Source organism: Podarcis muralis, chromosome 5, assembly GCF_964188315.1.
Source record: "Podarcis muralis chromosome 5, rPodMur119.hap1.1, whole genome shotgun sequence".
In the NCBI taxonomy this organism is placed as follows: domain Eukaryota; kingdom Metazoa; phylum Chordata; class Lepidosauria; order Squamata; family Lacertidae; genus Podarcis; species Podarcis muralis.
The window spans coordinates 82,187,157-82,201,176 of record NC_135659.1 but is presented as its reverse complement, the minus strand read 5'-3'; the positions used below and the strand labels follow the sequence as shown (position 1 = coordinate 82,201,176).

The window sequence follows — 14,020 nt, the reverse complement described above, 5'->3', positions numbered from 1 at the left end:
TAAATGAGTGAATGAATGAGTGAGTGAGTGAGTGAGTGAGTGACTAGGGAAGACCAAGTAAGTATAAATGTTTCTCTAGTATTCATGTTCCAATGTTAATATGTTGGGAATCTTCCAGTCAGCAACATTAAGGGCCTCTACTTTAACAGCTAGCTCCCAAATATTTGCAGACCAAAGATTTATTTAAAATAAAGTTTTGTGTATAGAAATGATATCCAAGATGTTGTAGTGCATGTCTGATCCTTGTCAATGAACTTCCAAGGTTTTGGCCACATGTGTTCCTTTTAAGAAAAAAGTGGGATTTCCAAGACACTTGGAAATTTCTAGAATTTACAGGCACTCTGTGCTTGGTGATTATTATGAGTGAAACATTTTACTTTTGCTGTGTCCATTCCTGCTACCCTCCTACCACTGACCACCGCCTGTTTTATAAATTTGTATTTTGGATAGGATGAGAGAAATGAAAAGGAGAATGTGTGCAATCCTTGGTAGCAGATCTAGAAATAGAAACTTTGTTGAGTCATTTCAAGAATTTTCAGGAATATATATGTATGTTGCAATTGCATTCTGTTTACAGCAAATCCTCTTTTGATTCCTGAGACATGTTTTTCCCCCCACCCTGGATACTAGTGATATTAACTCTCTGCTGGGTGAAAATCTCCAGCCTCAATTCCAGGTGCTTTAGGACACAATTGTACCAGAAGCCAAACTTTTGTGCCCCCCTTGTCATTGGTGCTCAAACTGATTTTGTCCGTGAAGCATCCTTATTATGAGTCCTTTCTGTTTGTATTTAATCAAAGGGATCTTTTCCTCACGACAAATGTAGATTTTTAAATTTTCACTTAAGTATCTTAGGAATCTTTCTGAAACACCACGTCTTTCCTTGGATCAGCATCAGGTGGTTTAATCTTACTTGTAGTGTGATGAGGCTCTTTTCCTGTGACTTTGGCAGAGAGGTATGTGCCAAGTATGTGCCCTTGTACCCATGCAGTGTCAGGCGGTTCTCTCTCAGAGCTTGCACAACCTTACAAACAAGATAAGGTCTTATGCTTTATATTAACTCAGTGAACCTTCCCACTTGCTTTGCAGAGCTTTGGTGTGCTTGTCTCCAAGGCTGCTAATGAGGAAAGTTTACTTTCAGGCATGGAATGGAAGCAGTCAGAATGGTCAAAAGCTGGTTACCAGATCTAAAGGTCCTTAAAATGTCTGCAGTATTCAGTGACTTACACTGTTACCTACGGACATAGTCAAATGACTTGCCTTATTGTTTGGCCCTTGACATTTCTTGAATTTTGTATTAACCATTTATTCAAAGAATTGCTAAAATGCCATCTGAAATGGCACTTTTAAGATTCAAGGAAGCAAAAATCAGGCAATATGTTATTGAGTGAGATTTCTAATGGAGTGCTAATTACTTCCACTTCAAGCTCTTATGAAGATGCCTAGAAGCTAAAGAACAATATTCTCTTCAGGTCCATTACATCAGTTTCTGCAGTCTGTATTAACTGTACAGTCTGCTCCATTATAAGGGACAGGTCTACACAACCTTTATATAAGTTTTGTTACATGTGTACTGTAACTTCTCAGTGGAGGAATATCCAAGCATCTCAGCTGGAGTAATATGATGCAGTGTGACATGGCTAGTGATGTTAAATTCTCAAGAATAATATTTTGGAGGATATTCTCGATTAATGAGAATATTAAAGAATTTTCATTTAAAATAGAATATTCATTTTAATGCATTGAAAATGATATAACTTTAATAATAATATTAATATATTTCAGTATGTCAATCTCTGGTAAATGGCACCTTGTACCATTGAATGGCACTGCAAAAACCAGTTACTGGCACTAAATAAAAATACAGAAAGGTCAACTGTTTAAATCAAGGCCACCTTACATGCTGTTACACATAATTGTATAGGCCTAGGTACTTTAAGTGAATAAAGCATTAAAGCTTCTCTCTCTCTCTCTCTCTCTCTCTCTCTCTCTCTCTCTCTCTCTCTCTCTCTTTCTCGTTTGTGTGTGTGTGTGTGTGTGTGTGTGTGTAATCACACTGTATGGCCAAGGGTATAGAATTGCTAAGAATAAGGTCACACCAAAATAGAAAAAAGCCTATTACATATAGTTGAAATACATATGAATTAAAATGTTCATCAAATTAAATGAATAGCATTTTTAAAACTAAAAACTAAAAAAAAGTTTTCTGTAGCTCACATTTCAGAACTGCCAGTGGTGAATGACACAATGCCCAGTAATGTAACTGGCAAAAAAATCATTATTCATTACTTACACTAGCACTATCACAGCTTGACTTATTATTTACTTGATTTTTAAAATGTGCATTGTAAAACTGGTTCTTACATTAGAATTTACAGTTTGTGGAGAATATTCTCCAGAAAATTTTCTAGCAGAGAATATTCTCATCTCACCTCACTAGGCATGGCTATCTCTGCTGAATGGCAAAATACAAACTGAATTTCAAATTACAGAATTTGACTTCAGATGATATCATTTGGTCCAATTCTAAAAACAGAAGAAAATATCTTGTCTATCTATTGGCTCCGTGCCATTAAACCCATTCTGTAGTTGCTCAGCCACACAGCAAGCAGAATCAAGCCTGTTCATGCACCATGCAAAGTTAGAAAGTTCTGAGTACTTCAGAGTTCATACAATGTACAGGGCAGGAGCATAGCTCAGTGATACAGCACATGCTTTTCATGCACAAGCTCCCAGGTTCAGCCCCCAATATCTCCACATAGGGCTTGGAAAGACCACTGGCTAAAACCCTGGAGAGCCACTGACAATCAGCATTCTGGACAACATTGAGCTTGATGGGTCATTGGTTTGAATCTGTAAATGGTAGCTTCCTATGTTCCAAATGAGAATGAAACACTTACCTATAACACTATAATTTCCACATGCATTTTGCAGTGTATTTTGCACTACAGTTTTTTTCATATATGGTGTCCAATCTGTGTATATAAAGATGCTTTGAGACTCGCTCCCCACTGCCAGGCATGTTATGAAGTTAATTTGGCAACATCTAGAAAGTTGAAATTTGTTGTGTGTATCCATCACAAGTTGGAAAAATGTGACATTGTTATGGCTTCAGTCTGAATTTCATGTCATAAGTGGACCTCAGAATAAGTGTACTGAGAAAGCAAGCCAATTTTATTAATTTGTTCCAAATTCTTTCTACTGCATTTGCAGCATTCAGGGTGACTTACAAGAGTTGGATTTCTATAAGGAAGTTAATTTACAATCAACAACCATAATAAACAGCAGTACAGTTGGACGTGGAATGGTGTAGGAGTTTCCCCTTCTGCAATTGAAGTTTCCTCTGTGAGGAATGGTATTTGTTGTGGCATGGGGCAGAGCAGTCTACCACCTCTAGTTGCTGGAGGCGGTTTGGATGGGGGGTCCATCTGCCCAGCCCCACTTACACATCAATGTGCCTTCCTAAATGGCAGGCAGGAAGGAACTGCTGCCAACAGCATGCATAGCTGTAATAGGCAGTGGAAATCACCTAAATAGGGTATTTGTGGGGCAAAGTTAGCCCAGGATCTACTGGATCCTGCACTGACCCTGCTGCTGTCACATGATGACAGCAGGCCTGATACAAGCCTCTTCCTTGCATCAGTAAGAGCTGGTGGAGCAAATGGTTATTTCTCCCAACTTCTGCCCCAGTTGGCATGAGTGCTGGGGCTGCTGAAATAGCAGTGACTACACTGTTACCATAACAGTGGTAGTCTTTGCAGTTGCCAGTCTGAGAGTCTGGTTGATCCCAAAGTCTGAAAATGGGACAAGTGACATGCACGTATGCATCTGCTTTATGCACAATTATATCAAAGGTCCATCTAGCACAGTACTTTCTATTTTGGGCAGTATCTCATTGTGGTTTTTGATTTTGCCCTCCCTTCTGAGATTCGTTTTAAACGGAGAAAGCAGAGAATAAACCAGGGGCTTCATAGGAAAACACATTATCTACCACAGAGCAACAATGTCTTCTTCCTGTGGCAGACAGGACTACAGTGATACATTCTTGCAGCATGCAGTATTGTACAGTACATATTCAAGCAAGTGACTGACGTAAGCACCAGTTTCTAAATATTTTGTGTGCAAAACCTAATTGGATTGTGCTTCTTAGTTGCTGAGAGTTTATCAGAACTTGAGACAAGCTGCCATCTGATGACTGACTAGGAAGAAATATGGGTGCCATCAGAAACATTTCTAAAGACTGTGCACAAGTGTTTTATGTTTTGCATTTTTGTCAGCAACTATTTGTGTATGGAGTTGTAAAGATTTTTGTTTGTCAGCAGCTGGCAATCTATTGCCACTCAGCAGGCTAATCTTCTGCCTTTAGGTCTTCAGGGGCTCAGATGTCAAAATTTGCCACCACGCTAAAATTGGATTGGATCTCATATTTACCCTTTTCAAAAATCCACCAGGCTAGATAAACCCATTAATCTGCATAATAATAATTTGTAATCTGTAGATAATCTCATTTATCAACTAGAGTATTTTCAAACTGTATGACATATGTGGAAATTATTCTGCTGAGTGCTTTTTGGAGGTAGCTGTTGCAAACCATTACATTCTGATGCAGAAATGTGCAGTGGGCAAAACAACCCAGACCAGAAAAAAATATTTTGCACATCCCATTTGCTATGATAATGTGGATATGCAGATTATTTTTGGAACTAAATATTTACATATTGGGTTTTGCTTCCCTTCCTTGTATGCATTTGCTGCACCCATCAACTTAAACAAATATGAGAGTTATATGCAATTGTCTCTTGTCCTGACTCCTGAGAGGTACCAAGATTTGTGTGCTTCTTCAGGTTTGGACCCTTGTCCTGATATTTAAGCTATGATTATTTGAAAAAAAGAAGAAGTCTGTAATAGAAAAGTTTTTGTTGAGCCTTTTAGGAGCAGAAGTCCATACCCCTTAATGTACAGGTGCTTTAAAAAAAAAAGCTTGTCTGAGCCTTTGAGAGAGTAAAAATATTTTATAGATACCTAAATGGAATTGCTCTTTTTGGCTCTTGCTTATACATCATTAGATGGGACGCGGGTGGTGCTGTGGGTTAAACCACAGAGCCTAGGGCTTGCCCATCAGAAGGTCGGCTGTTTGAATCCCCGCGACGGGGTGAGCTCCCGTTGCTCGGTCTCAGCTCCTGCCAACCTAGCAGTTTGAAAGCACGTCAAAGTAGATAAATACGTACCGCTCTGGCGGGAATGTAAATGGCATTTACATGCTGGCCACATGACCCGGAAGCTGTATGCCTGCTCCCTTGGCCCATAAAGCGAGATGAGCGCCGCAACCCCAAAGTCGTCCGCAACTGGAACTAATGGTCAGGGGTCCCTTTACCTTTACCTATACATCATTGTACCTGTACGGTACATCCTTCCTGACAGACTCTCTTGGATGTTAGGAGCATCAGAGGAGGTCCTCTAGGTAGCTCTACTGCCCTCAGAAGTTGGGGGGTGGGGTTGATGCAGTAGAGGGAATTCTCTGTGGTATCTCCTAAGCTGTAAAACTCTTAAGTGACTTCTTTCCCCCTCTCTGGTTTAGTGGTGAACAATTTTATTATGAAAATGAAATATATAAGTGCCTCTAGGAAAATAACCTGCAAATTTTCAGAAGGATGTGGGTAGGGCTAGAGAGTTCAGGTCACTTTTAGGCCCTCTAAAGCAGACGAATGTTTACCATGGATCTCCTCTCATAGAAAGCTGCTTTATAGAAGTATCTGATCAAATTGAGCTGAACATTATGAAGTCCTGCTTTCTTTAACTCAACCAATCTAATGTGGCAGCTCTGAGTGAAAACCCTTTATTTACTTAGAGCATCTATACTGTAATTTTTAGCCAAGGTAGGGCTATAAATAACACAGCATGGAATCATTTTGATTAATATAATTAAGTGGAAATGATATTGTGAAAGAAGTACCGGTAGCTTGGTAAAGTTTATTCCTTGAAAAAATAAAAAATAAAATAAAATAAAAAATAAAATAAAAATAAAAATAACTCTAGTGTCTGTATTCTGCTTAAGTGGAATGCTGTACTTTCACCCCTGCTACATAGCATTTTAATGGGACTGATTTTGTTTCTAAATACTTGAATATTTGTGCTTGGGCATTCCTTGTTGCCAGGATGCCACTACCACTCTTTGTGTACTTTATACCGTAATGCTAGTTGTTGATTCAATTTATTTATAGTTGCCATATTCATGTGTTAGAGGAGTCCTTCTTCCCCCTTGATTTACATGACTATAAAAACTACCCTGCAAGGTCTAAAAGATTTTAATAAGAAATGCAATTTTACTAAATTTCCACCATGGCTACCAGTGGCATTGTAAAAATGCATTAAAAGCATGACAGATATCTGGCCATTAAAAGCAAACTCAAATATTCTTGCAAAACGTCTGATGAAGGATAATGTCTGATTAAACAGAATATTCAAATATAGTTATTAAGAATATTTTGTGAACAAGCCCTGAATGCCTCCAGGAGCACACCCAGTAATTTAGATTCATTATCTTCAACTTAAAGGAAGTTTTCAGGCAACACTGTTTGGATAATAGCTTGGCATTACTACTGGTTGAAATTTCTAGCAATTTGTTAGGTGTTTTTGTATGACAGCTGTTTTGGTGTATTTATCTGTACATCATCCACTGCCTAGCACAATTATATGTAGATTAGAAGCCCTCCCTCCCTGCTGCTGATGAGATACTGGGGTAGAGGGTGCATGAGGAATGTTTTGGATCTGCCTTCTCAGAAAAGCATGTTGCAAAAGATTGTATCAGAATATTTTATCTGGGCTGTACCATGTCAGACTGCTCTCACATTATTGAATCTTCCTCCAAAGCCCACCCCCACTCTGTCCATATAAAATTAACTTGTCTGGGAGAAGGCTATGTTAGAACTCTTTCCTTTCACATCTAGTTTTTTTGAACATATGGATATATTTATTTTTGTTCATGGAAGAGCATTCATGTGAGTACCACCCCTTTCCCATATGACCTAGTATGAAAGCCCAGCATAGAATTTTTTTTACCAACCACAAGCCTGCAACCTATGTGGGTGTTATGTGGGGATTGCATCTAAAGCCAAAAGTGTGTATAGTCAAAACACATTGGGTTCAAATGGCAGGTGAGATTGCCAAATAATTTTTTTCTTGGATGGCCCCCTTTTAATTTTTTTGCCAAGTACATAAAGCTGAATCGGCACAAGTTAAATGTGTATAAGTTGTGGGCTTACTGTAGTTTGGAAACCTGTAGGCCTCTTGCACAGGATGGTTGACAAGAATCTTCCTGAGAAAGTGACTCCCTGCTTTCCCCTGATGAGCCATGGCACAACCAAATGAATTTATTATCTCTGAGCTTCCTCAGATCTAACTTGATGCAGTCTTTTCTTGCTGACTAACGATCTAGAGTCTAGCCCTTTGTGTGTTACTCTCTGATGTATGTGTTTAAGGCCAACATTGTGTTTCTTTTTATTTGCAGGCCAACTTTTTAGTACTGCATCAAGTAAAAATCAAGGGCAGTTGATACAGTTGATACAGTTTTCATACATTAGTATCTGAAATACATGGTTCATTTTGTGTGTGTTGCATTAAATAACCCCAGTGTCAGAATAAGTATTGATCAGGGCTTTCACCCCACTGGACTTTTCCAACATGCAATAATTAGAACAATTTCTTCACACATTCTCCTCTAGTGTAAACTTGCAAGGGGCCTTTGTTTTTAAATAGGAGAGCCCTTCACTGAATAAAAACTTGGTGTTTTTTGTCAACTTGCATTGACATTGCACATTCTGCCTGGATGGAATTTATTTTCCACTTCTGTCAAAATAAAAGCAATGGCCTGGAGTTAACAAACTCTGTGCTTGAACACATCTGAAAAAATTCCAGTACTACTTATCTCCCTGCCTGCATAGCCTGTGGCAAAATGCGCATCTAGTCTTCACAGTTCACTACATAGCATGATTGCAAAGCATACCTAATTGCTGTCTTTGGTGCCCTGTGTGGCATATGTGTGCTACCTTATTTCTCACTTCATGGTCTTTCTTGGTAGTGGCACCCCCCACCCTACAAAACTTCCTGCCCAGGGAGGCCTGTCTAGCTAGTTTTGCTCATTTTCTAAAGGGTGAGAAGAGAAGGCCTTCCTGCAGAGTATTGCATTGCAGGTTGGCCCTTGTGGTCTCTTCCTGCTTTCACTAATTTTATTAAATTTCTTCACCTCAAAGCACACAAACCTGTTCCAGTGCATGTGAGTTTAAGCAAAAACAAAACAAAAACCTGTATATATCATACATCTAAAATACACAGCAATTGAGAAGCAATATACATAAGACACATTCTGTAGTGACCATTGGCAAAGAAATAATTTTTAAAAGATTTTAGAACTTGTCTTCTTCCTGTAAAAAGGCTGTGACTAATTTAACCTTCGTTTTTCTTGCAGTGAACACCTACCTCTTCATGATGCAAGCCCAAGGCATCATGATTCGTGAAAACATGAGAACAATAGGAGCTCAGGTTTATGAACAGGTGGTCCGCAGTGCCTATGCCAAGAGGAACAGCAGTGGGAATGACTCAGGTATGTTTACTAAACCTTTGTCATAAGGTAAAAAAGACCATCTCAGGTAGGAGTGGGGAACTTCCCTTTGTCTGACCTTATCCCAAGAAGCATTGAACAACCTTTAGACACAGTAGACTGAAAGCTGTCGCATTGAGATTTCCAGTGGAACCAGTGTATGATAGTGGCATTTATAAGGATACTGAAGTACCTTGTTTTCTATTTGAATATCTCAGATAGTAATCATCTAAGTTCCTGACTTGAATTTTAACCTTACAAGCTTTACTCTGATTCGATTACGGGGCTGTTACTAATATATAACACACTTCACTTAACTAACACTGTTTCTACTATGACCTGAATAAAATGCCTATTCCCTATGTTGAATGAAATCACATATGGTGCCAGTAGTTCAGCTGCGCATTATAGCTCTCTTCTCAGCTGGGCATCTATTTAATACATTAGATCTGTCAGAGGGCTATTTTCAAATGTTTTGCCTAGGGTACACAGAATGTCCCAGGTTCAATCCCTGGCATCACCAGGCAGGGCTGGCAAAGATTACCTACCTGAAACCCCGGAGAGCTGCTGCCAGTCAATGTAGACAGTACTGAGCAAGATGGACCAATAGTCTGGCCTAGTATAAGGCAGCTTCCTGTGTTTCTATGAAAAAGACCCAGAAGTGATTCTGCAGTTTATTCCATCTTCTGGATGGTTACCCAAGTCACTTAGTAGTCTTACCAGTAGCCCACTGCCCAGTGATTTTGCCTGCTGATGACACAGTTGACACTCTTCTGTCTCAAATACATAGCCAAATAACATTTCTGATCACTGCTCATTTCTATATGAACAGTTCACACTGAATGAGCTAAAGTGGACAACACATTAGCCTTGTTTACACATCATATTAAGTTATAGTACAGAACAAACATGGTTTTATATGAACCAGCCTCATGCTTGTGTATGCTTCTCAGTACTTCCCATGGTGCGCTTCCCATGCTCCTTAAGTACCGTAGACAGAACAAGCCAGTCTAGCTGTGGGAACAAACTCAATAGTTTCTTTTCTGGACCTGGGCTCCATTTGTGGACCCTTAGAAGGATGCCTGTAGTCAGTTAAATAACAGTATCTCAACTTGAGTGCTCATTATCTACAAGAAGGTATAGCCTACCTTACCTTTAGGCCAAAAACTCATTGGAGACCTGTTAGTTTGACTCATTCTGAAACCTAGGAAAAGCCATCTAGTTTCACTACATTCCCAGAACATTGAGCAAGTATGGGGAGAAGTAGGCTCATTGTTTCTGCACTAAATGATGATGATGATGCAAAAAGCAAAGCAAATATACAACCAGAAAATTCTGTTTACCTTACATGTCTATTTGTTCAAAGTTCTAGGCTGTTCAAATACTCTGAGCTGGAATTAGGTTTAGTCGTGTCCGACTCTTCGTGACCCCATGGACCAGAGCACGCCAGGCACTCCTGTCTTCTGTTAGTGTTATATTGAACCCCAAACCATCAAGCATACATTCAGAGAAATTGTCATCATTTTGGGCTGACACACAACCCTTGAATCACAGTTGGTTGCAAAATCAACTTGGTCTCATTTGTTCAGTATTGTTTGGCAATAATAATGTCATTTTAATTTCCATTTAACTACCACACCCAAGAGGTGGAAACTACTGCAGATTTTCTCTTTCTGGGAGGATAAATGAAGGAGGAGCTCTAAGATATGGATTTCCCTATGCATATGGGAAGAAGGAACCTTTAATAACCTTATACATCTGTCACAGTTTTTTAGATTACACAACTAAGCCAGTCATCTTTGTAAATGCCAGTTGTCTCATTTTCCTAATGCTATTTTTAGATGGCTTGAGGAAGTTATGAAACCTGGCATGCAATCCAGGCAGTTGGTCCAAGGGTTCTTTGGTCCTAGGATGCACTATTGATGTTGTATTTTGGGAGGAACTGTCATTCAGCTACATTTGAATAATCCACATACCTTTCAGTAGTTTTCTCTTTTCACCTGTGGAGAAAAGACAAACAAGCTAAAACTTTGGTAGAATTGCAGTATGAGTGGAGTGAAGGTTTATCTTATTTATGGAAAGATCATAAGAACCCTGCCAGATCAGGCCAAAGACCCTGTCTAGTCTAGTATCATGTTCTCACAATGGCCAGTCAGATGTCAATGGGAAACCTGGAGGCAGAAACTGAATGCAACAGCTCTGTGCACGATCCCAGTAATTAAATGAAGCTTCTGCTAGTAGTACTACTATTGAACTCTCTAGCGTTTTTCAGTGTGTTAGCAGGGAACCCTGTGCTATACTAAAATAGTAACATTCATGAAAAGCATGACGAGTAGAACAAAGCAAGCAGAAATACAACATGTACTTGCCTGATTTTAATAGAAAATTGTTTATTTAAATATGGCAATGACTATAACAAATAGGCATGATAAGCTGGCTCATCCAGATGCTAATGGTGTCCTCTGGATTGTCATTGCTGATTTGCATGTCAGCTTCTGTTGTATTATGTTCCAATACAATAAGCTTTATGATTGCTGATCTTTATGGCATGAGTTGAAATGATGGAGGGGTAATTTTTAATGTTAGACTATAATTGCAATACCTTTTCTGTCTTAACTTTGCAGGCCCTACTGACTCACTTGATAGCTTGGGGCTAGTGAATTATTCCCTGAAAATGCAAATAAGCACTTGTGACTTGACATTTCATTTTTTTAAAAAAATGCTCTGTGAATTGTTCAACTGACTGGGGGGGAGGCATAACTTACAGCCCTTGGACAGAGATGGAGTTAGGGGGGAAAACCAAATAGATGGAGAAGATTAGGCAGAGAGGCACAAGGCTGTACCTGTGCTATTGTCCCCAGAAGAACCTTGGGACATATTCCTGTTAAACCAAGAATACCATAACTGTGCATAGAATTTGCACAGCTTAAGATTCAGCTGCAGCATCCTGTAAAGCAAATTTTTTGTTTGAGCTAGGTGTCTGTAAGTGTCTTAGTAGGTTCTTGTGGTTGAAGGGAACAAGGCAGTTGTAGGAGTCTGGTTTAGGGGAGCAAAGCCTACCTGACCAGATTAGATTTGGGCAAAGGATAACAGCCAGAACAGTTATTACATAGTTGAATTAATTTACTCTGTGCATCACATTTTTTCAAATTAATAACTTATCTTTCAAGGCACTGAGGTTGTACAAAATGAGAGATGCAGCATGACAAACCTTAGAATGAGTGGCTGGAATTTTTCAAATGTATTAGAGAACTGTATGGCTTCTCTGGGAAAACACTGTCAGCAGTGCCTTAGTTGCTTTATAGATTTGTAACCCATTAATAATTCCATAGTTTTATTGCTTAATATAGAATGAAATGCTAGGAACATGCTTATTTGTGTTGTATAGCACTTGATGGTGAAGCAGTGAAATACTCTAAATCATGGGTAGGCAAACTAAGTCCCGGGGGCCAGATGTGGCCCAATCGCCTTCTCAATCCAGCCTGCAGATGGTCCTGGAATCAGCGTGTTTTTACATGAGTAGAATGTGTCCTTTTATTTAAAATGCATCTCTGGGTTGTTTGTGGGGCATAGGAATTTGTTCATTCCCCCCCTCCCCAAGAAAAATATAGTATGGCCCCCCACAAGGTCTGAGGGACGGTGGACTGGCCCCCTGCTGAAAAGGTTTGCTCACCCCTGCTCTAAATGTTGTGGTTAGCAGCAGATATTGTTGATGAATAAAAGAGACTGCAAAGTTAATAGCCTAAATAGCACTCTTCTTTTCTCTCCTCCCACCTCCCAGATTATCCTCTTGATTTGAACCACAGTGAAACATTTCTGCAAACAACAACTTTTCTTCCTGAAGACTTTACATACTTTCCAAACCATACCTGCCCTGAAAGACTCCCTTCTATGAGTAAGTACCGAAGGACTTGCAGAACAATTTGCCTTACTTTCTCATCACTCCTTTCATTTCGTAGCCCCTCATCAGATGGTCAGATCACTTCCTGGTGCAACTGGACTTCTCTGCGACCCATCCCCTCTGCAGGGAGGTGGGACCAATTCGGATGGTCCGCCCCCGCCACTTAATGGATCCAAATGGTTTCCAGAGAGTGGTAGGGGATGCTTTATCCCATGTTGATGGCCTTTCAGCCGATTCCCTGGTGGCCCGCTGGAATGCGGAGTTAACCAGGGCTATTGACTGTTTGGCTCCAAAGCGCCCTCTCCGATTGCATGGAGCCCGGAGAGCCCCGTGGTTCTCCACGGATCTGAGGGCAATGAAACAATCATTGAGACGGCTAGAGCGCCGGTGGCGGATAACCCATTCCGAATCTGACCGGACACAGGTTAGAGCTCAACGTCGAGCCTACCAAGTGGCGATAGCGACGGCGAAGAAGACCTTCTTCGCCGCCTCTATTGCATCTGCAGAAAACAGCAGCAGGAGACTTTTTCAGGTGGTTCACAATTTAGCGGAACCACCTGCGACATCTGGGCTCATTATGGGCCACATGATCTCCTGCAATGATTTTGCAAAGTTTTTTGCAGATAAAATCGCTCAGATTTGGGAAGAAGTAGACTCCACCGTGGGAGCAGAGCCAGGGCGGGAGAGTGCTAGAGTCCTGTCTAGTCAAGTTGTGTGGGATCAATTCCAACCTGTTACCTCCGAGGATGTGGACAGGCTGCTTGGACGAGTGAAGCCAACCACCTGCCTCCTGGATCCTTGCCCATCCTGGCTTATAAAAGCTAGCCGGGAAGGACTGGGCGATGGGCTTCGTGGAGTGGTGAATGCTTCCCTCCGTGAGGGAGCCTTCCCAGACCCGCTGAAAGAGGCGGTTATTAAACCGCTTCTTAAAAAACCATCTTTAGATGCGGCCACGATGGCCAATTATCGCCCAGTCTCAAATCTTCCATTCTTGGGCAAGGTGATTGAGCGAGTGGTTGCTGAACAACTCCAGGCACGCCTGGAAGAAGCGGACCATTTGGATCCCTTCCAGTCAGGATTCAGGCCTCATCATGGGACTGAAACTGCCTTGGTCGCACTGGTTGATGATCTCCGGCGGGCTAGGGACAAAGGTGAGAGCTGTTTCCTAGTTCTGCTGGATCTCTCAGCGGCGTTTGATACCATCGACCATAACATCCTTCTGGACCGTCTTGAGGGGCTGGGAGCTGGGGGCACTGTCATACAGTGGTTCCGCTCCTTCCTCCTGGGCCGTGTTCAGAAAGTGGTGGTGGGGGATGAGTGTTCAGACCCCTGGGCCCTCACTTGTGGGGTGCCTCAGGGTTCTGTCCTCTCCCCCATGCTTTTCAACATTTACATGCAGCCACTGGGAGAGATCATCAGGAGGTTTGGGCTGGGTGTTCATCAGTATGCCGATGATACCCAGCTCTACCTCTCTTTTAAATCAGAACCAGTGAAGGCGGTGAAGGTCCTGCGTGAGTGTCTGG

The 14,020-nt window shown here is 40.9% G+C and overlaps 1 protein-coding gene across 1 annotated transcript in view; it reads left to right on the top strand.

The window, feature by feature from the left end:
• The window catches only part of B4GALT5 (beta-1,4-galactosyltransferase 5), a 54,194-nt gene that overhangs the window by 26,411 nt on the left and 13,763 nt on the right, over positions 1–14,020 (top strand). Inside the window, exons 2-3 of the mRNA XM_028735166.2 lie at positions 8,465–8,599; positions 12,378–12,491. Coding sequence (XP_028590999.1) covers positions 8,465–8,599; positions 12,378–12,491 — 249 coding nt within the window. The remainder of the gene's footprint in view (positions 1–8,464; positions 8,600–12,377; positions 12,492–14,020) is intronic.